This window comes from Simochromis diagramma, unplaced genomic scaffold (genome assembly GCF_900408965.1).
Source record: "Simochromis diagramma unplaced genomic scaffold, fSimDia1.1 OVJJ01000456.1, whole genome shotgun sequence".
NCBI lineage: Eukaryota > Metazoa > Chordata > Actinopteri > Cichliformes > Cichlidae > Simochromis > Simochromis diagramma.
The window spans coordinates 1-17909 of NW_024387186.1; the positions used below are offsets into that span (position 1 = coordinate 1).

Genomic DNA, 17909 nt, shown 5'->3' on the forward strand with positions numbered 1-17909 from the left:
CGGCTCAACAACAGCATGCATTGTAGACTGAACACAGGATCACATTATCATTTACTTACTAGTTCAGACCCAGAGCCTTTTCAAAAACCCTCTGAGCATCATCAGCAAGTGTGTCGAGGAAAGAATTCAGAGCTTTGTAGGTTACAGCAAAAGAGAGACAGGCTGATGCTACAAGTCCGACTACTGGAATCCATCTAACACTTTCTTCTGCTGTCATAAATGCAGCTATGCATGCTAGTTGGGTCAACACCCTCGTGAGGAGCTCTGGAGTTATTTCTACTCCAGCCAGTGGTGACCTGACAACAGCGCAAAGATCAGCATGCTGCACATTTGTTCTCTCAGCAAGTTTTTCCAGTGATGACTTATCAAGACTGAAATCAGTTACATAACCTTTGACAACTCTAACCATCAACCCAATATCAACAGCAACAGAAAGGCCAGGAACTGGAACAGCTGCTACAGTTCCAGACAAACCAGCCCAGTATTTTATTCTGGACTGAAAAGCTTTTTTCTTCTTGATGATGATCTCTGGGTTGATGTTGGGCATGATGAACAGCAGAGTGTCCCTCTTGTATTTAGGAAGGTCTCTGTCTAAGGTCTGCTGTAAGAGAGAGAAGTCGTAAAGGTTTGGAACTCAAAGCTGGACACCAGGAAGACCTGTGGAGACATGATGCCTTGTTCTCGAAGACCTGTGTGATAAAGAAACATAAAGCAAGCACAGTTTTCACAATTAAAGTAAATAAGTCCCAACTTTGGGATAATAAAGTGTTTACTTAACAAAACAGAAACTCACCTTGAACACAGTTTTCCCTCATTTCTCTAAGACTCCTCTCTGCACTGAAGTCTTCATTTCTTCTCTCATCACGCATAAAGTGGTCAATCTTTGAGCGAACAAAGTAGCACTTTTTGTTTATCTTCTGAATCTCCTGAGCGAGTTTCACATCATTTTCTCTGCAACCAGTGTCTGAGACGATGATGAAGAAGTCAAACCTGTCAAATTTAACAAGTTCCAAGTACTTATGAGCCGGATACTTCATGGTGCCAACACCAGGAAGATCCCATAAAGTGACATTGGGATAGCCTGGATGGAAGTATGGCATAGGTTCCTTTGAGTGTTCTACAGCACCAGTAGGAGCGGCTCCTTCATCTCCATTACGTAGTCCTCTGACAGCGTTAACAAATGTCGATTTACCAGAACCAGATTCTCCTGTGATGGCAATACGTAGTGGAATATCACGTGTTTCTTCTCGCTGCTGCTGCAGAAGTATCATTGTTCATCAGATCCTTTCTAACTGAAGCAGATAAAGGCTCTATGTGGACTCTTAAATAAAAGGAAAAGTTGTTATATTCACTGCACTCTCATCTCTGAATACAGACTATAAAAATCCAGCATCATCAAATAATCTTGAAAGTTTCTTCACAATGTCAGACTCAAGACAAAGAAATTATCAAACAGATCAAACATAAAACTCAGAATTTAAGCAGCTAATCTTTGATTTCTTTGGCATTAGAGTCAGTCTAAGGAGAATCAGTAAGTGTTTAAATTAGCTATGAATAAGGATTCAATAATGACTGTGCTTAGAAAATTATCTAAAAAGAACAAACAATTTTTGAGTCTTTGGCTCTGTGCTCTGATTCACCTGCTGCTTGCAAAAATTAAAGTCTTGAAAACACACATACATTTCCACTTGGCTCACTCACAGAACATAAACAAGTCTTTACAGAGAGAAGTATGACTGGAGAGCTGCTGCTCGAAAGACAGAAAGGGCAAAACTATGAAACACCAACAACTTAACACCAGCATGCAAAAGGTAAAGAACAGGTGACTGAAGAGGTTCACTCGTTGGAATTTGAGTGAATTTAACTTTATAGACAGAACTCATTTAATCAAATGTTTACCTGCGTGCTGAGCTGTTGGAGTGATGAAAAGTTCTGCATGAAGCAGTCAGTCTGATGATAGATGAGCTGGTGGAGGGTAAATATCTCTAACCACACCCTGTGAAAAACAGCAGTCAAACTGGTTTGACCACAGAGCTGTGGTCATTTGTTTGAGCAGGGATCAGCTGATCCCTGCTCAAACAAATGACCTTCTCATTTGTTTGTGTTTCTCTACACGCTGCTGAGTAAAGAAATGTTTATGTTTTTCATATTCTAGATTATGACCTCAACCAGTGATCAAACCAGGCAATGTGTCTTTGTGTGGGTCACAGCACTGACTGTAAACCAGCTGATTTAAGTATAGATCACACTTGCATTCACAGCAGAGCACAAAGTCTTTACACACTGCTCCTTCTGCAGGAGAGAACTGTAAAGGAACTTTTAAATAAGTGCACGTATCGTATAATGTTTGTATCCCATGACAATAATATTTCATTAAGGCAAAATATATTTGGACGGATCTATTACTGCATATGTGCTCTGATCCGTCACTCTTTCATATCTGCTCACATATATTAATGCCTCTCAGGACATTAATACGTGTGAGAGCTACACTCTCTGATGACATCAGTATTTAATAGAATATTATTCAATAACCATGAACGTCTTCTTCCATATGACTTCTGTCCATTGATTCTTTAATTCCTCTCACAGATTTATTACTTTTATCAGCTGGATTTGAAATGATCGTAGTCATTAGATGATATGAAAAATGAAATGATTCGACTGAAACAGCAGTTAAATAACCTTTAACATTAGAGTTGTAAGTCTGAGTGTTAAGAGAGCTTCAGGCTCACATTTCCATGGCTTATCTCACTGATATAATGAATGAATACGTGAGTGTTTGCTGTATCAGGCACATCTTCTCAGACACTATATTACAGTATTATTGGACACTAACAGATACCCGAAGTAAACACAATTAGAAAATCTGTTCCAGCAAGTGAAAATAATTACTGCATCCTCATTTTAAGGACTTTGTTATTTCTGATAGAACTTCCTGATTTCCCAGCAGGCCTCTACAGTTCGGTTTGTATTTACTATTAGGATATAATGAGTTTCAGCCCTTTTGAGCTTCATGCCTGCTTTGATTTCCCTGCTTGTGTTTCTGGGACTCACAGCCACTGCCGTTTGTTAGCATTTGCCTTTTATCTGGTTGGTTCTGCAGCACCTGCTTGTCTGTATGGAACTAGAAGCCCCAGAGGTGCTCAGCCCTGTTGTCCTTATCCATCTTTGGTAGAGTCTCCCATCAGGACTTGGGTGCTTCCAGTCCATATGTGACACAGATGTTCTTCTACACTATCCCAGCCACTTGGTGGTGCCTCTCAGTGTACGCTGTCCTAGCTTGCATTTTACATCCTGTTTATTTGTCCTGGATAGTCTCCATGGCACCTTTGCATCTTTGGTCCTGGTGCCTTGGTAGACTCCTGCCTCTGTGGATCAGAAAATCTGTGCTGTCTTTTTACTTGAGGTTAGCCACTTCTTCTATTTTCCATCCTTTTTGGAGCCTGTTCTTCCATGATAGTTCCTCCTGCAGTTCCTTATCACCATCTGTCTTCAGTGGACTGAGGCATTTTAGGAACAGTAGCTCTAAGTTAAGGTTAATGAGGGAGTCAGTTAATTAGGTTAACTCATAAAATTATATGAGTTAAAAAGGGGGAGCTGTTAAAGAATAAATATATATTCTTAGTGCTTATTTTCTGATTATATTGTTTTATGTACTTTAATAATAAAGGCCTGTATAAAGAAAGGCCAGCTTTGACTCATAAACAAAGTGCTCAGCCAGACTAATATACAGGAAGTGCAGAGCTGCAGAGGCAATATATTAAGAACAGGAAACCAGACAGAAAAAGCAGAACTACGACACACACCCCACCCCCACCCCCCCACCCCAAGTCGGGTCAGGAGGAGTTGTGTAAAGGACCAAAATAACACCTATATGATACACATTTTGGCTTCTAATGCTAGAGATCTGCAACTGGCATTTGAGCTGTGCAGGGGTCTCTCTCTTCCGGAAGATGATAGAATAAAAAGAAATATAAATGTTTTAACACACTATGAGTCGGTTTTCTCTGTTCTATCATGGGGACAAAAGAATCGGGGTTAATATTTGGTGTGACAGAAAGAACAAATGCGGCCGAAGGCTGGATCTGATATGAAGCGAACAGAAGACCGGTCTAAAGAGATTTAAAGGTAGGCACAAACCTGTTCAAAAAGCAAATTTGTGCAGATTGGCTGAATTTTAAATTATCTGTTCGCTGAATTGATGATCTTAACTATCAAATTGGCTCAGTAGTGGTAAAACTAAATTCTTGAGAATAAAGTGAAGCTTTGAAGTAAGGATGATGAAACTGTGAGAAAAAGACAGTACTGAGATAAAAGTAACATGAGATGTTATGTTAAGAGAGAAAAGAGACCAATGTGTGTTTTGGAAAACACAGGTTTTCAGTGGTTGTTGATCAATGGTCACGAGAATTTGCATAATTAAGATTAAGGAACTGACCTCCCAGCCCATCGTTCCTTCAGTGGGCTGTTTTCAGTCATTATGCAAATGTACTGTTTATAAGATTGAAACCTGCAGTCAGCTGAGACTGAAGACGTCACTTGGATGATGATGAAACGTTTCTCCCACAAAACGCTACGTCCAGAATCAACTTTTGGAGATAAGTGCTTAAAGTTTTAAAAACATGTTGCGTGTTATCTTGTCCCTGTCACGGTCTGTGGGGCAGAACGAGTGGAGGCGGACCCAGAAGCAGACAGAGGCAAGGAGACGGAACTTGAGTTGCAAACCAAAAGCGAGCCTTTATTGTGGCTGAAACATGAATACAACTCAAACGAAGGCAAACATGGGAGAGAGCTAACTGAAAAACTACACTGGGGAAAAAGTGAGCCTACAGAGGAACTATGAGAACTATAAATGCATGAAAGGAGGAAACACAGACAACACAACGATGAACACAGGAAGACTGAGGACTTAAATACACACGAGGTGATCAGGAGAAGTGGCGACACATGAGGACACAGCTGACTCGAATGAAACATAATGACAACACAGGGGAGAGTAACACTGGACACACTAACATGAGACACGGACCTTCAAAGTAAAACAGGAAGCATAACCACCACAGACTAGACACTGAACTAAACCTAAGAACAAACTCTTAACCAGGAAAACACAGGTTTTTTGCTTCAGCACCCCCAAAATGAATCAAAGCACCCTGGTGAAGACAAGAAAATATGGTTGAAATATGCTGTCTCTTTATAGTCCCTGTCATGACTCTCTCAGCAGCATTTTTGATCCATTAATATTAAACAATTATTGATGCAGCGGATTGAGATGAAACTTGGCACAGAGGTACAGTAGGTGTCCAGGAGGAGGATTGTGTTGAAAGTTGGACATCAACTATCAAGAATGAGTTTTAATGAATTTTTGAATATGCAACCAGACTTTCCCGATAGCTGTATTGGGCTGTCCCAAAGAGCAGAGTGAAGCTGACCCCCCACCCACTTGAAACGTAAAGGCAAATAGGTGGAGCGGTTAGTGCTACGTTTTTGCAGATTTGTGCAGGTAAAATGAGCGTTTGTGCTGCTATGATATGAGATATTCTGTTATGGTGTTACTGCTGAAAAATGTCTTTTTCAAATTACCTTTCACTTTGTGTTCACTTGTTCAATAAAGTTCTGTTAAAAAAACCCTCTTGTTGTATTTAATCAGCTAAATTTGTAATGAGTGTATTTTTTTTTAACTTCAATTTCTTTACTTCAATCACTTTTTGTTCATAAAACCACGATGCAAGTGCTTGAGTATTTATTTTTTTAGAGTGGATTAAAAAAACTTTATTGAAAACTACATTTGAACACTTTACACTCCCATGAACACTTTTTGAGAAACGAACAAGCTAGCAGTCTTTTGCATCAAATACAGATTTTCTGGCAGAAAAAAACGATTATTTGGCATTACTGTGTCTGAAGGATTCTTAGAACAGTGTGTTACATCTGATTTCTGAACAAGGTAAGCTTACATTTAAAATACTGAGGCTTTAGTTACTGAGTTAATACATGATATAGCTAACTGTCTGGATCAAAAGGATTTTTTTTCAATGTTAAACATTTTCAAAAATGTCCAGGAAAAAAGTTTCTAAAGCACTTTAAAAACATGTAGCACACTGGACTAAAGTGCTGTACAGTACATGTGTTAAATACTCAGACTCAATTTAATAAACTCACAAATTCAATAGCGCCATCTTAAAAACAATAATTACACAAAATATGAAAGTGTAGATTGGTGGAGAACTGGGGGGGGGGTGTTGCTCCTGGCTGTATATATAGGTCAGAAATCACGTTTTGCTCCATCATAATCATAGTGTTTTGTTTTGTTTTTATTTAGATGCCTCGAAAGCCATCTGTAGACAAGATTCCCACTTTTGCAGTTCTTTGCAATTCAAAAGAGGCCATAGTCCAAAATGGCAAAATAGCCACTCCAGCTGCATCAGTCTGGAAAGAGCTGAGTCAGCAGCTAGAAGACAAGATGTCAGCAATGGCCCTGTACACTTTTGTGAAGCTAAATAGACACAACATCTGGTCAGCTTTGGAAATCAGTGATCAGGAAAGTAATAGTGAAGGAGAGTTAGATTCACGTTGCATTTCTCCTGGACAAGAAAACTGTCAAGCTTTTGAACTAGAAGTCCCTTTTGAGGACTGGGTTAAATTTATTCCTGAAAAGGTTGAATACAATGACAAGTTTTCTCCTACCCAAAAAAGGGAATACACAATTTTGAAACCTGGCACTTGGACTCATATCATCAACGATCTTATATGGAAGAAGATCAAAAATACATGTACACTTGTGTTCCGTAGAGCAAAGGTCCATCCAACTGTCAACAATAATTATCTGGACATCAGAGGCGACTGTAAAGAGTGTCATGGCCAGTTAGAAATGTCATGTGACAGACAGCCAGCAATTAATAGTCCAATGGTGCTCCAGTGTTTCATGAGAAATACAGATCTCTCCCTGCACACTGGCCACTCCAAGCGGTTCATGTCTGGAAACCTGCATGAACAGATCGCTAAAGAGCTGTGTGAGGGTAGAATGGAACCAGCTGTATGGAGGTCAGCGAGGGCAGCAGATCTGATGGATGTTGGAGATCCTGAGCCAAGCCACCTTCCAAATTTGGCCACTCTGCGAAAAGCCAAACAAGAGAGAAAAGACTTGGAATTAGGAGATAAGGACCCCATTGCATCTCTGCAATTGTTAAAATATAGTGTTCCTCACAGTGGTAGCATCCGAGATATTGGAATGGACAGGTTTTTCTGTCACTACTGGAGTCAAACACAGATGCATGTTTATAAGACATTGTCAAAAAAATCTCCCCCAACTGTGTGTTTTGATGCAACCGGTTCAGTTGTGAAAAAACTGCTGAGACCAAATGGCAAATCTGGCCATATCTTCCTTTATCAGGGTATTCTGAAAGAAAACAATTGCCCCAGTGTCCCAGTGGTGCAAATGCTGTCAGAGAAACATGATGTTAATGCCATCGCAAACTGGTTGACAGAATGGATTCGTGCAGGTGCACCTGTGCCAAAGGAAGCTGTGAGTGACTTTTCTCTGGGAGCTCTGGTCAAGGCTTTCACTTCTCATCCTGATCTGAAGTCCTACCTTAATGAATGCTTTCATGTCCTTCTTGGAACTGTTACGGATTCAAATATTGGGGATGGATACAAGAGGAAAAACCACAATAACAACACTGGTCCGGCCGGGTTGAGTCAAACGATGATTTTAATGATCACACGCGTGGGAGATGGACACCGTACGCAGACAGCATCAGATCTCAAAATGGTGGAGCATTGATCAAACTCTTATAGCCTCTAGTGGCCCCCACCTAATCATAAAAGCCTAAACATTCACATTCTTTCTCTCACACAGCGCCTAAGCTACGACCTTGGCTCCCTGTTTATCTGCTCCTGCTGAGATGGGGCAGAAAACTCCAGTATGTTCTGTTCTCTTCTAATCAGACAAATAAGGCGATGACTTTCTGCGAACAGTATTTCTTATAACTCAGCAGTATAATGCATCATAAAACAATATCATTCATTCACAATAAATCAGCAGTCTAATGTAATGCAAATCAGTTTAACAAATGCAATAGTTATCACCTTCTTCTAATTCAGGAGAATAATGCAAACTAAAACTACATAATAATTCACAATCTTTAATTAGGGGTCTAACATGGCATAAAATAATATTATAATCCCACAGAACCCAGTCTGCCAAACTCCCCCCTTGTTTTATCAGGGTTGATGTTGCGCACTGCATCAAGATGATATGCCAGTGGGACTGCCTGAAGAAGAAAACACATCGTGTTAAAGATTTCATTGTCAGGTCATTAGCAAAACTTCTTCAGTCTCAATGTTTGGACCATGCAAAACAGCTCCTACATGCTATCACTGTTGTGGCCCTCAGTGAGGCAGAAGGTGATGACAGTTCTGGAGCCCCTCTTCCTTCAGAAAGGTGCAAGAAATACTTGAAAGCCCAAATTGCTCAAGACTCCATCATCATTCCAGATGAACAGACGGAGAAAAGTGAGAGAGTGGATTCAGTGGATGAGATCCAGACTGACCTATGACAGTGGGTAACAGAAATATGTGAGGAGAGCAGGTCACTTGCTGCAGCATAGATAGATAGAGATAATATTCACTTTCTCCCTGAGATTATTCCTCATATAATAAGACTGGCAAGTTACTTGCCACTCTGGAAAGGAATAATGGTCCCTCTCTTCCAAAGCACCAGCATCACAGCAAGTTCAGCCACTGTTGAAGCTGAGTTCAAAAACATAAAACATGGCCTTTTCAAACATGAAAACTTGCCTGTTCGAGTCGATCGTTTCATTGCTCGTCATCTTTCCTTCATCGAGGGAAATATGCGGATTTGTTCTGCAAAAGAAAAGGTCAAAGATGAGGCAACAGTGGGATCACTGAAAGTCACAGATGCCAATTCTGGATCCATGACGACTCACAGTGCAGAAGACAAAATAAAAATGGATGCTCACCCATTTGTGGGATCTGATGCTGCCACAAACATTCTTCCGGCTGATGGGGATGCAGTTGAGAACTGGAGGGGCCTAGCTGTTCCACCCAAAAAAAGGAAGAGGACTTCCTACCTCTCTTCATGTACCGAATGGCTCCATGCAGATGAAACTTTTAGGGCCAAAAGAGTGAAAGTGGGATTATTCAAAAATGGAAACCTCCATCAGCCTATTAGATTAGGGGAATCGACAATCTCTGTGCTCAATACCTGTGCATTTGATGCATTTTTTCAGTGCTTATGTTGTGCCTTCTGTGACAGCTCCACATTTCAAAATGCTGTTCTGAAAGACAGTGAAAACCCAGTCCTGCAGCTGGTGAAAGCCATTGCCACAGATGGTGTGACCCAACAAACCTACAGAAGGAGAGCAGAGCTGCTTAGTGTAATGTTTGAAGCTGTCTCCTTGAGGTCTGGTGCGATCCAAATCGATGCTCAGTGCAATATCTCCACTGTAATTGCTAAGACAATGAGGAACATCTCAAGTGTTTATTTTACCAAACACTGCTCTTCAAAGCACTGCTACCTCAGCAAAGGGATGACAAGGGAAGTGCCATTTATTTCTCCTGCCATCTCTGTCCTCAAAGAGTCTGGTATGGCTCATCTTGGCACGGCTGTGGAAGCAGGACTTGGCCTACCTGAGTCTACCTGCCTCAGGCCACTCTCCAATCCATCTCTGTGTCCATCAGAATTCAAAACAGAAGACAGCACCACAGGAAATGAGCTCTGTGCAGGGACAGTTACTCACAGCTACAACATTGGAGATATCGTGTGGATTGATACTGACCTTGCAAACCAAACAGAATTTCCACTGAATGAATGTCCCTCCAACCTGGTTCTCCAAGGAAAGTTGTTCACTTTGAGGGCATTAATTGCTTTCCATGGAAAGGTGACCACTGATGGTTTGGGGCATTACACTGCATACTGCAGGAGAGCTCCATGTGTGTGGGAGTGTTATGATGACCTGGGAAATGGAGTGACAGGAGCATCTGAAAAGAAAAAAATACAACCCCATGCTGTGTTATACACAGTATAATGAGTGCTGCCTGCATTTTTCTGTTTTATTTGGTTCATTACAGTTACATGTGTTCAAATGGCTAGTGTGTGTTATCAGTAAGTTCAGTTTTGCATATAAAGTTAAAGTCCTAAATTAAAAATCTTTTAACACTCTTTTCTTTGTCAGTCTGATGTATATTTGCTTTTACACACCCATTCACCTTCACCTGTAGCCTTGAAAGTAATCGTTCCATTTTTCTGTCAATAATTTTTCTGTATTTGTTTTGTGTTGACCTCGTGGCTTAAGTCAGGGGTCAGCATCCTTTTCAGTTCAAAGGGCCCCTTTTGCCCCTGCTGCTACAAAACCTGTCTAGAGCCTAAAAAAAGAAAGAGCCTATAAATATCTAGAAAATGAGTTGTTGTATCGTGTAAACTATGGAAATGTAAATAAAAATGTTTATTTTTAGATTTTATAAGAAAATGAATCATCAAAGCTTTATAACGGAAAAAAGTATTTGTTAAAATGGAGCCAGCTAAGTGAGTCCTTTCCATAAAAATTGAAAATTAGGAAAGATGGGCAACCAACTTGAAAATTACAGCAAACAGATTTGAAGCTAAGAAACATTAAATCAGTTTTAAAACCCTTGTACATTCAGTGAATAGTCAATGCAGATATTTCATAAAAAAAACAAACTGTTAACAGAACCCTTTCTTGTTGTCTTTATAATAAAAAAAATGACTTACTTGGTCTTATAAGAGCCACAGTGGAGGGGCCAGAGAGCCACATGTTGCTTTAGAGCCGCAGGTTGAAGATCCCTCGCCTAGGTGCTGTTGAATATTCAGTTTTCTACACGCAGGTAACAACCTATCAAAGCAAACACTTCATTTTTTCTGAGACAGCTGCATTAATAATAATGAACATATATAATTCAAAACAAAATCAGAGGCCAACTGGGTATGTAAAAAATAATAATAATTTAGGTATACGTGAATCACTTCACATGAAACTCAGTTTTGCCACAGAAAAAATAAAAACTTCAGCCTACCTTGTGTACATTTCTGCACTGGTAACAAAAGAAATATCGACCTTTCCGCTGAATAAATTGTGTTACTAAAGTTTACACTTTAGTGACGGAAGTGACGAGTAAGGTAAGCGACCCATGTTGTAGGTGATGTCAGACGCCGGAGATTTGGCGGGAAAAAAAGCAAATGGTAGCATAGAGTTTAACAAAGGTTTTTCAAGCTTCAGTATTACCAAATATACTAATCAATTGTCATATAACTAACAACATCTGTCCTATCATCTCTAACACCCTGGAGGACAACGGGGAGGGGAGAGTTTAGACGCTCTCCAAGATTACATCGACCGCTGTTTTCAAGATTTAGTAATGAAGAAGGCCCAGAGTGCATCCTCCCCGGCCAAAATTGAGACGCCGTCATCGAAGAGATGTCGCCCGGCAGACTCCCCCGGTACAACATCGCCTGCCGGCAAAGACATCGCAGACATCCTGGAGTCAATCGACAAGCGATTGTCCAGTTTCGATGCGAGGCTGTCCCTGGTGGAGATTTTACACCGGAAATTTAAATCTCTGAGAGAATCCCTGGAATTCAGCCAGCAGCAGGTGGAAACGCTTGCCGCTGAAAATGCCACGCTACGGGAGTCGGTCAAATCTCTCACCGATAACGTGACCCAGCTAAACATTGAAAATAAAAAAATAAAAGAGTCCGTTATCGATCTACAAGCCCGTAGCATGAGAGATAATCTTGTGTTCTCTGGTATTCCAGAATCTGCCGGAGAGGACGCGGAGGCAACGGTGAAAAGCTTCATTAAAATCCACCTGAAGCTGCCGGAGGACACCGTAAAGAACATCGACTTCGATAGAGTGCATCGCTTGGGGGGCGTGAGGTCGCGGACCGGGAGACCACAGCCTATTGTGGCCAAATTCGGTCAATTCAAACAGAAGGAACAGGTGAAGAGTCGCGGCAGAGAGCTGAAAGGAACGGACTTCAGCGTGAACGACCAGTTCCCCAAAGAGATCCTGGAACGATGCAAGGTCCTGTTCCCAGTTCGACGTAGCTTCATCCAGAAAGGCTCCCGTGCTGTCATCGCCGTGGACCGGCTCTACGTGGACGGACAGCTGTACCGCGACCCCGGCACCACACCGTGGTTATATTGACTGCACCCCAGATAAGAACCCGCTACACTCTTTTCTTATTCATTCACACTTTCTCCTTTAACATGGGTTTAACCTAGTAATATCAATATGATGTCATAGCAGATATAACACCGTCACCCTCCGTCATTACTTTAATTGGAATGTTTCCGTTTCGTTTCTTTTTTTTTTGTTGTTGCTCACAGTTCATGTGGTTTCTTTCTTTCTCTTGTCTTTCACTGCTGTGATCACCTACTTCCCCACTCACCTACAAACAACACCCTCTATTTCTCCATATTTTCACACCACGATCACGCAAACACATCCGCTCAACGGCAGCACATTCACAACAGCCTCACAGCACGCACAGACTTGCAGGACACATAACACAAGCCACGCTTGTTCATATTAGTGAATATTCACACACATAGTCAGACTTATGGAGCCTCTCACCACACTTTTTTTTTCTCTCTCTTTCTATTTACAAACAAGTGATGTTTCCACACTCTCTCCACCTGTCTAAACGAAACACCCAGCATACATCATTAGACATACACACACAATTATGGGCATGCTGAGGTTTGTCACATAAAGTGTAAACTAATAAAACTTAATATGCAGCAAGCCTAAGAAAAGTGGACAGTCTTCTATAAAAGAGCAAAACTCCACAGCTGCTGAAACTCACTGCCACAGACACTGGTGTTATACAGCGTAGGCCGTAAGAATTAAAATCGTTATATCTCAGATAGGCCTACTGTAGCAGCACAAACGCTCATTTTACCTGCACAAATCATCACAAACGTAGCACTAACCGCTCCGCTTATTTGCCTTTATGTTTCAAGTGGGTGGGGGGTCAGCTTCACTCTGCTGGCGTAGTATGCGAGGGCGTGCATGTGTGAGTGCGCGCGCGCGTGTACTTGTGCGCGGGTCTATGCTTTTGATCGGGAAATAAGGAGAAAAGGCGCTGCCGTAAAGGGCGGTGTAGAAGCGCAAAAAAATTAATGCGGCGGAAAAGAGGCGGCTGGCTTGACTGCGGTCCTGCTTGAGAGGAGGCGTTTCCACAGGCATGCTTCCGGGAGCAAAGAAGTGAGTTTACAGGAGATAAACAGTCCTATCGTGTTACTATCTATCCGATACCAATACGAGCGTTGGCACTGGTACGATCGACGTCTGGATAACTCCGCCCACCACGAATACAAGGCTGCACTACTGCTGCATTCTGCACTCATCATCGCTCCAACATCGTCACACGTAGGTAAACCTCCACCACTGTATCAAACTTTCTGTCTGCAAAATTAAATTCACTCAAATTTCAGCCTGTGGTGTTTTTTTTTTCACCTTTCCTTAATCTGAACACATCGGTGCTACAGTTTTTGTTGGGTTTCTTTGTTTTGGTTTTTGAGTTTGTGAGCTGTGAATCTCTGCAGTCATACTCGACTCTACGTGGACGACTTCCGCGATCGGTCAAAGAAAACACCTGCACACCTGTTACGGATCTTAGCTTTTCACACAACAATGAGAGTGACGCGAACCATGGGGCTCTTATTACTGTAGCAAAATCTTGCGCGTTTGTAGTAATCTTTATAAATGTGTAGAGAAACACAAGCACTAACTGATTGTCCTTGGACTGACTCTGCACACATAGGATTTCCAACTGTTAAATTATTAAATAAGGGACACACTGGCATACCAGAAGCACAATGCACAACCAGCTGAGCATAGTGTAAATATGCACTGTGACATTGCGTGTAACGGTCAATATATGTGACAATTGGTGGAATAAGGACGAACCAGTTTTGCTCATTTTACAGGATGTCCCGGTTAAAACGGGACAGTTGGAAACCCTAGTGTCACATCAAACATTCTGTTTCTTTTGAAATAACTTGAAAAATATTTATTAATCAAGTGAAAATCTTCAGATTTCTGGTCAGCTTCCTCAGGGGGCGTCACAGTACACATACAGTACCTTTCCATCACATCAGGAGGCTCACACTTATGAAGGGCCAGGAGTGACATAATAAATTAAATAAAATACGTCATTAAATAGTTAAATGTGTCAATAATTAATCATTATAAAATTAAATGTATATAATTAAATTCATTAAATAACATTGGAAATAAATCATTTAAATGTTCTAAATGACATGAATGAGCATTTAATTCATTAAATAAATTTAAATAATGAATTAATTCCAATTTTAATATGTTAATGAAACATAAAGGCGTATTTAATTAATTTTGTCACTCCTTGCAATCCATACACACTGGGGTAACCACATATATGAGGTCAAACACACAGATTCATGGTCTCATGCTCTCTGGTCTCCATTTAAATATAAATATGAATGTAAAGTGTGAGTTAGGACTGAGTTTCTGCTCCACTGATCAGTTTCTGGAAGAAATCAAAGATCAGCTGTTTAAATTCAGAGTGTCATGTTTGATTTGTTTGATACTTTCTTTGCCTGTGAGTCTGAAAATGTGACAGAGCAGCTGGAAACAAAGAAGAAGAAACTTTCAAGATTATATGGTGATGAAGGATTTATGATATCATTTGTATTCAGAGATGAGAGTGCAGTGATTCTAACTGCTTTTTCTTTTATTTAAGGGTCCACATGGAGGCTGTACTTGCTTCAGTTAAAAATGATCTGATGAACAATGACACTGCTGCAGCTGCAGTAGAAAAGATTCAAAGATATTTAAAAGAAGCAGATAAGATTCCACTAAAAATCGCCATCACAGGAGAATCTAAATCTGGTAAATCCGCCTTTGTTAGTGCCTTAAGAGGCATAAAGAGCATTGGTGATGAAGATCAGGGCGCTGCACCCACTGGTGTTACAGAAACCACCTCAGAGGTCACAGAGTACCTCCATCCAAACTATCCCAATGTTACTTTATGGGATCTTCCTGGAATCGGCACCACCAAGTTTCCGGCTGATAAGTACCTGGAGCTTGTTGGATTTGAGAAGTTTGACTTCTTCATCATCGTCTCAGCTGATCGCTTCAGAGAAAATGACGTGAAACTTGCAAAGGAGATTCAGAAGATGAAGAAAAAGTTCTACTTTGTTTGGTCAAAGATCGACAACAACATACGTGATGAGGAAAGAAAGAAAGACTTCAGTAAAGAGGAGACTCTTAGAAAAATCAGAGACGACTCTGTTCAAGGTGAGTTTCTTATCTAATCATTTTTACCGAAGTAACATCACTTTGTGAATTTACTATTTTAAAATATTCAGCATGGTGGCACGGTGGTTAGCACTGTTGCCTCACAGCAAGAAGGTCCTGAGTTCAATTCTACCATCAGGCTGGGGTCTTTCTGTGTGGAGTTTGCATGTTCTCCCCGTGTTTGCGTGGGTTCTCTCCGGGTACTCCGGCTTCCTCCCACCGTCCAAAGACATGCAGCTTGTGGGGATAGGTTAATTGGATAATCCAAATTGCCACTAGGTGTGAATGTGAGTGTGAATGGTTGTCTGTCCCTGTGTGTTGGCCCTGCGACAGACTGGCGACCTGTCCAGGGTGTACCCCGCCTTTTGCCCTATGACAGCTGGGATAGGCTCCAGCGCCCCCCGCGACCCTGAAAAGGATAAGCGGAAGCGAATGGATGGATGGATGGATGGAAAAATATTCAGAACTTAGTTTGATTTTTTTCCCCCTCATGTTAACATGTATTTTCTGTAAAACAGGACTCAGATGTAGACACCAAGTCTTCACATGTTTTCCTGGTGTGCAGCTTAGAGCCTCACTATTATGAATTCTCTAAATTAGTGGGTCAGCGACCCTCTTAGGGACATTTCCAATAAGGCATAACAATCTGGGACTCTCCATCAATTTGCCCTGAAAAAGCTTCTCAGATGAAACATCTTCAAGAAACCTAAAGAAGTCCATACCCTTTTTCTTACCAAGCTCCTAAGAGTACCATGACCTGGATGACTGAGAACCTTCACAGAACTCTGTCTTACCTTGTATTTGTTTAAATACATTTTTATTTTCATTCTCTCTTCTTTATACCTCAGTGCAAACAAGTGTGAACATCATTCTTTGTTTATTAAGTTAGTAAAGTTAAACTCTGAGCCTTTTTTGTTTTTTATCTTTTATAACACAGGTCTTCAGAAAGAAGGTTTTGAGTCTCCACAGGTCTTCCTGGTGTCCAGCTTTGAGCCTCACATTTATGAATTCTCTGAATTACAACAGACCTTAGAGAGAGAACTTCCTGCACACCAGAGTGATGCTCTGCTGCGTGCCATGTCCAACATCAACGAGGAGATCATCAACAAGAAGAAAGAAGCTTTTCAGTCCAGAATAAAATACTACTCTACTCTGTCTGCAGCTGTAGCAGCTGTTCCAGTTCCTGGGCTTTCTGTTAATGTTGATCTCAGCATGATGCTTTCAGTTGTCACAGATTATGTAGCTGGGTTTGGTCTTAATAAGCAGTCTCTGGAGAAACTTGCTGCCAGCTCAGGTGTGTCATACAATGATTTGTGTGCTGTCATTAAGTCAGAACTGGCTAAAGAAAAAATAACCAAAGAGTTCTTCATGAAAATGTTTATCTCAGTTGCAGGTATAGCTGCATTAATGGCAGCAGAGAAAGTATCCAGAAAGATTTTCATAATTGTAACTGCAGCATCAATGGGCATCTCCTTTACAACAACCTACTTGACTCTGAGTTATTTCCTTAACCAGCTTGCTGATGATGCTCAGAGGGTGTTTAACAGAGCTCTGGGTGTGAACATATCAGTGTGATACTATAAAGTAAAGTAGCTACTAGTTACATTTTAAGCTGCAGTGTTCAAACAAGCTTTGATATTTTTTTTAAACAAATACAGAATCATTCACTGATTTCAATTTGACTGACTTCAGTGAACAGTAAGCATCTTTGTACAGCTGATCTGTGTATCAGATGCCTCAGCAAGACTCATTTCCTCTCATCAGAGCAGAAACAACATAGTAACTGTTTTCCCCTCATCACATTAATACAGAAACAAGTGTGATCTTATTTTTAATAAACTGTGTACTGTGGAGAAGAGCTACTGGATTGATGCTGTGATGCTTTTTAATTATTTGGTTAATTTTTAATGTCAACATTTTGTGCAAATCAAATCAAATCACTTTTATTGTCACATCACATGTGCAGGTACATTGGTACAGCACATGTGAGTGAAATTCTTGTGTGCGAGCTTCACAAGCAACAGAGTTGTGCAAAATACAATAATGTAAACAAGCAAAATACAAGAATGGCTACATCTGAAACTAATAAATGTACAATATATAATAGTATATGCATTTCTGGATGTGTTTACTAAATATTTTTCTACGTGTGTGTGTGTGTGTGTACACATATTTTACAAATTAAATAGAGTAAACAATAAATAAAAAATATAAAAATATACAGAGTTGAATATGTGCAAAACAGTGGCATTACTGTACAGTATGGAGTGCATAATGTTAAAGTTCCAGTAATGAAGCTGAGGTGTCTATGACGTGTTCAGCAGTCTGATGGCCTGGTGGAAGAAGCTGTCTCTCAGTCTGCTGGTACGGGACCGGATGCTGCAGAACCTCCTTCCTGATGGAAGTAGTCTGAACAGTTTATGGCTGGGGTGACTGGAGTCCTTGATGATCCTCCCCGCTTTCCTCAGGCACCGCTTCCTGTAGATGTCTTGGAGGGAGGGAAGCTCACCTCCAATTATCCGTTCAGAGCACCGCACTACTCGCTGGAGAGCTTTGCAGTTGTAGGCGGTGCTGTTGCCATA

General features: G+C 40.8%; 2 protein-coding genes and 1 long non-coding RNA gene across 5 annotated transcripts; 1 reads left to right on the top strand and 2 right to left on the bottom strand.

Moving 5' to 3' along the window:
* Positions 1-6: 6 nt before the first annotated feature.
* LOC120745063 (interferon-inducible GTPase 5-like) lies at positions 7-2032 on the bottom strand. Its single transcript, XM_040049708.1, is given in 4 exon segments — positions 7-628; positions 631-689; positions 794-1321; positions 1900-2032. Coding segments are annotated over 3 exon segments (1107 nt in total). The 5' UTR covers positions 1272-1321; positions 1900-2032; the 3' UTR covers positions 7-58.
* Positions 2033-8698: 6666 nt separating this feature from the next.
* Positions 8699-10432, bottom strand: LOC120745076. Of its 2 annotated transcripts, XR_005698552.1 has the most exons (4): positions 9543-10432; positions 9230-9373; positions 8985-9132; positions 8699-8868 (listed from the first exon to the last, which is right to left on the bottom strand). It is a non-coding gene; the product is annotated as an uncharacterized LOC120745076 (long non-coding RNA). The 2 variants fall into 2 exon arrangements; XR_005698551.1 differs by having other exon boundaries at positions 8699-9132; positions 9543-10429.
* Positions 10433-13113: 2681 nt separating this feature from the next.
* Positions 13114-17267, top strand: LOC120745057 (interferon-inducible GTPase 5-like). 2 transcript variants are annotated; one of them, XM_040049696.1, is made up of 3 exons: positions 13114-13420; positions 14771-15327; positions 16265-17267. In XM_040049696.1, the coding sequence occupies exons 2-3, from the start codon at positions 14778-14780 to the stop codon at positions 16900-16902; spliced, it is 1188 nt and encodes a 395-aa protein (XP_039905630.1). In that variant the 5' UTR covers positions 13114-13420; positions 14771-14777; the 3' UTR covers positions 16903-17267. The 2 variants fall into 2 exon arrangements, with proteins under 2 accessions (XP_039905630.1, XP_039905631.1); XM_040049697.1 differs by lacking the exon at positions 13114-13420 and having other exon boundaries at positions 14438-15327.
* Positions 17268-17909: the final 642 nt, after the last annotated feature.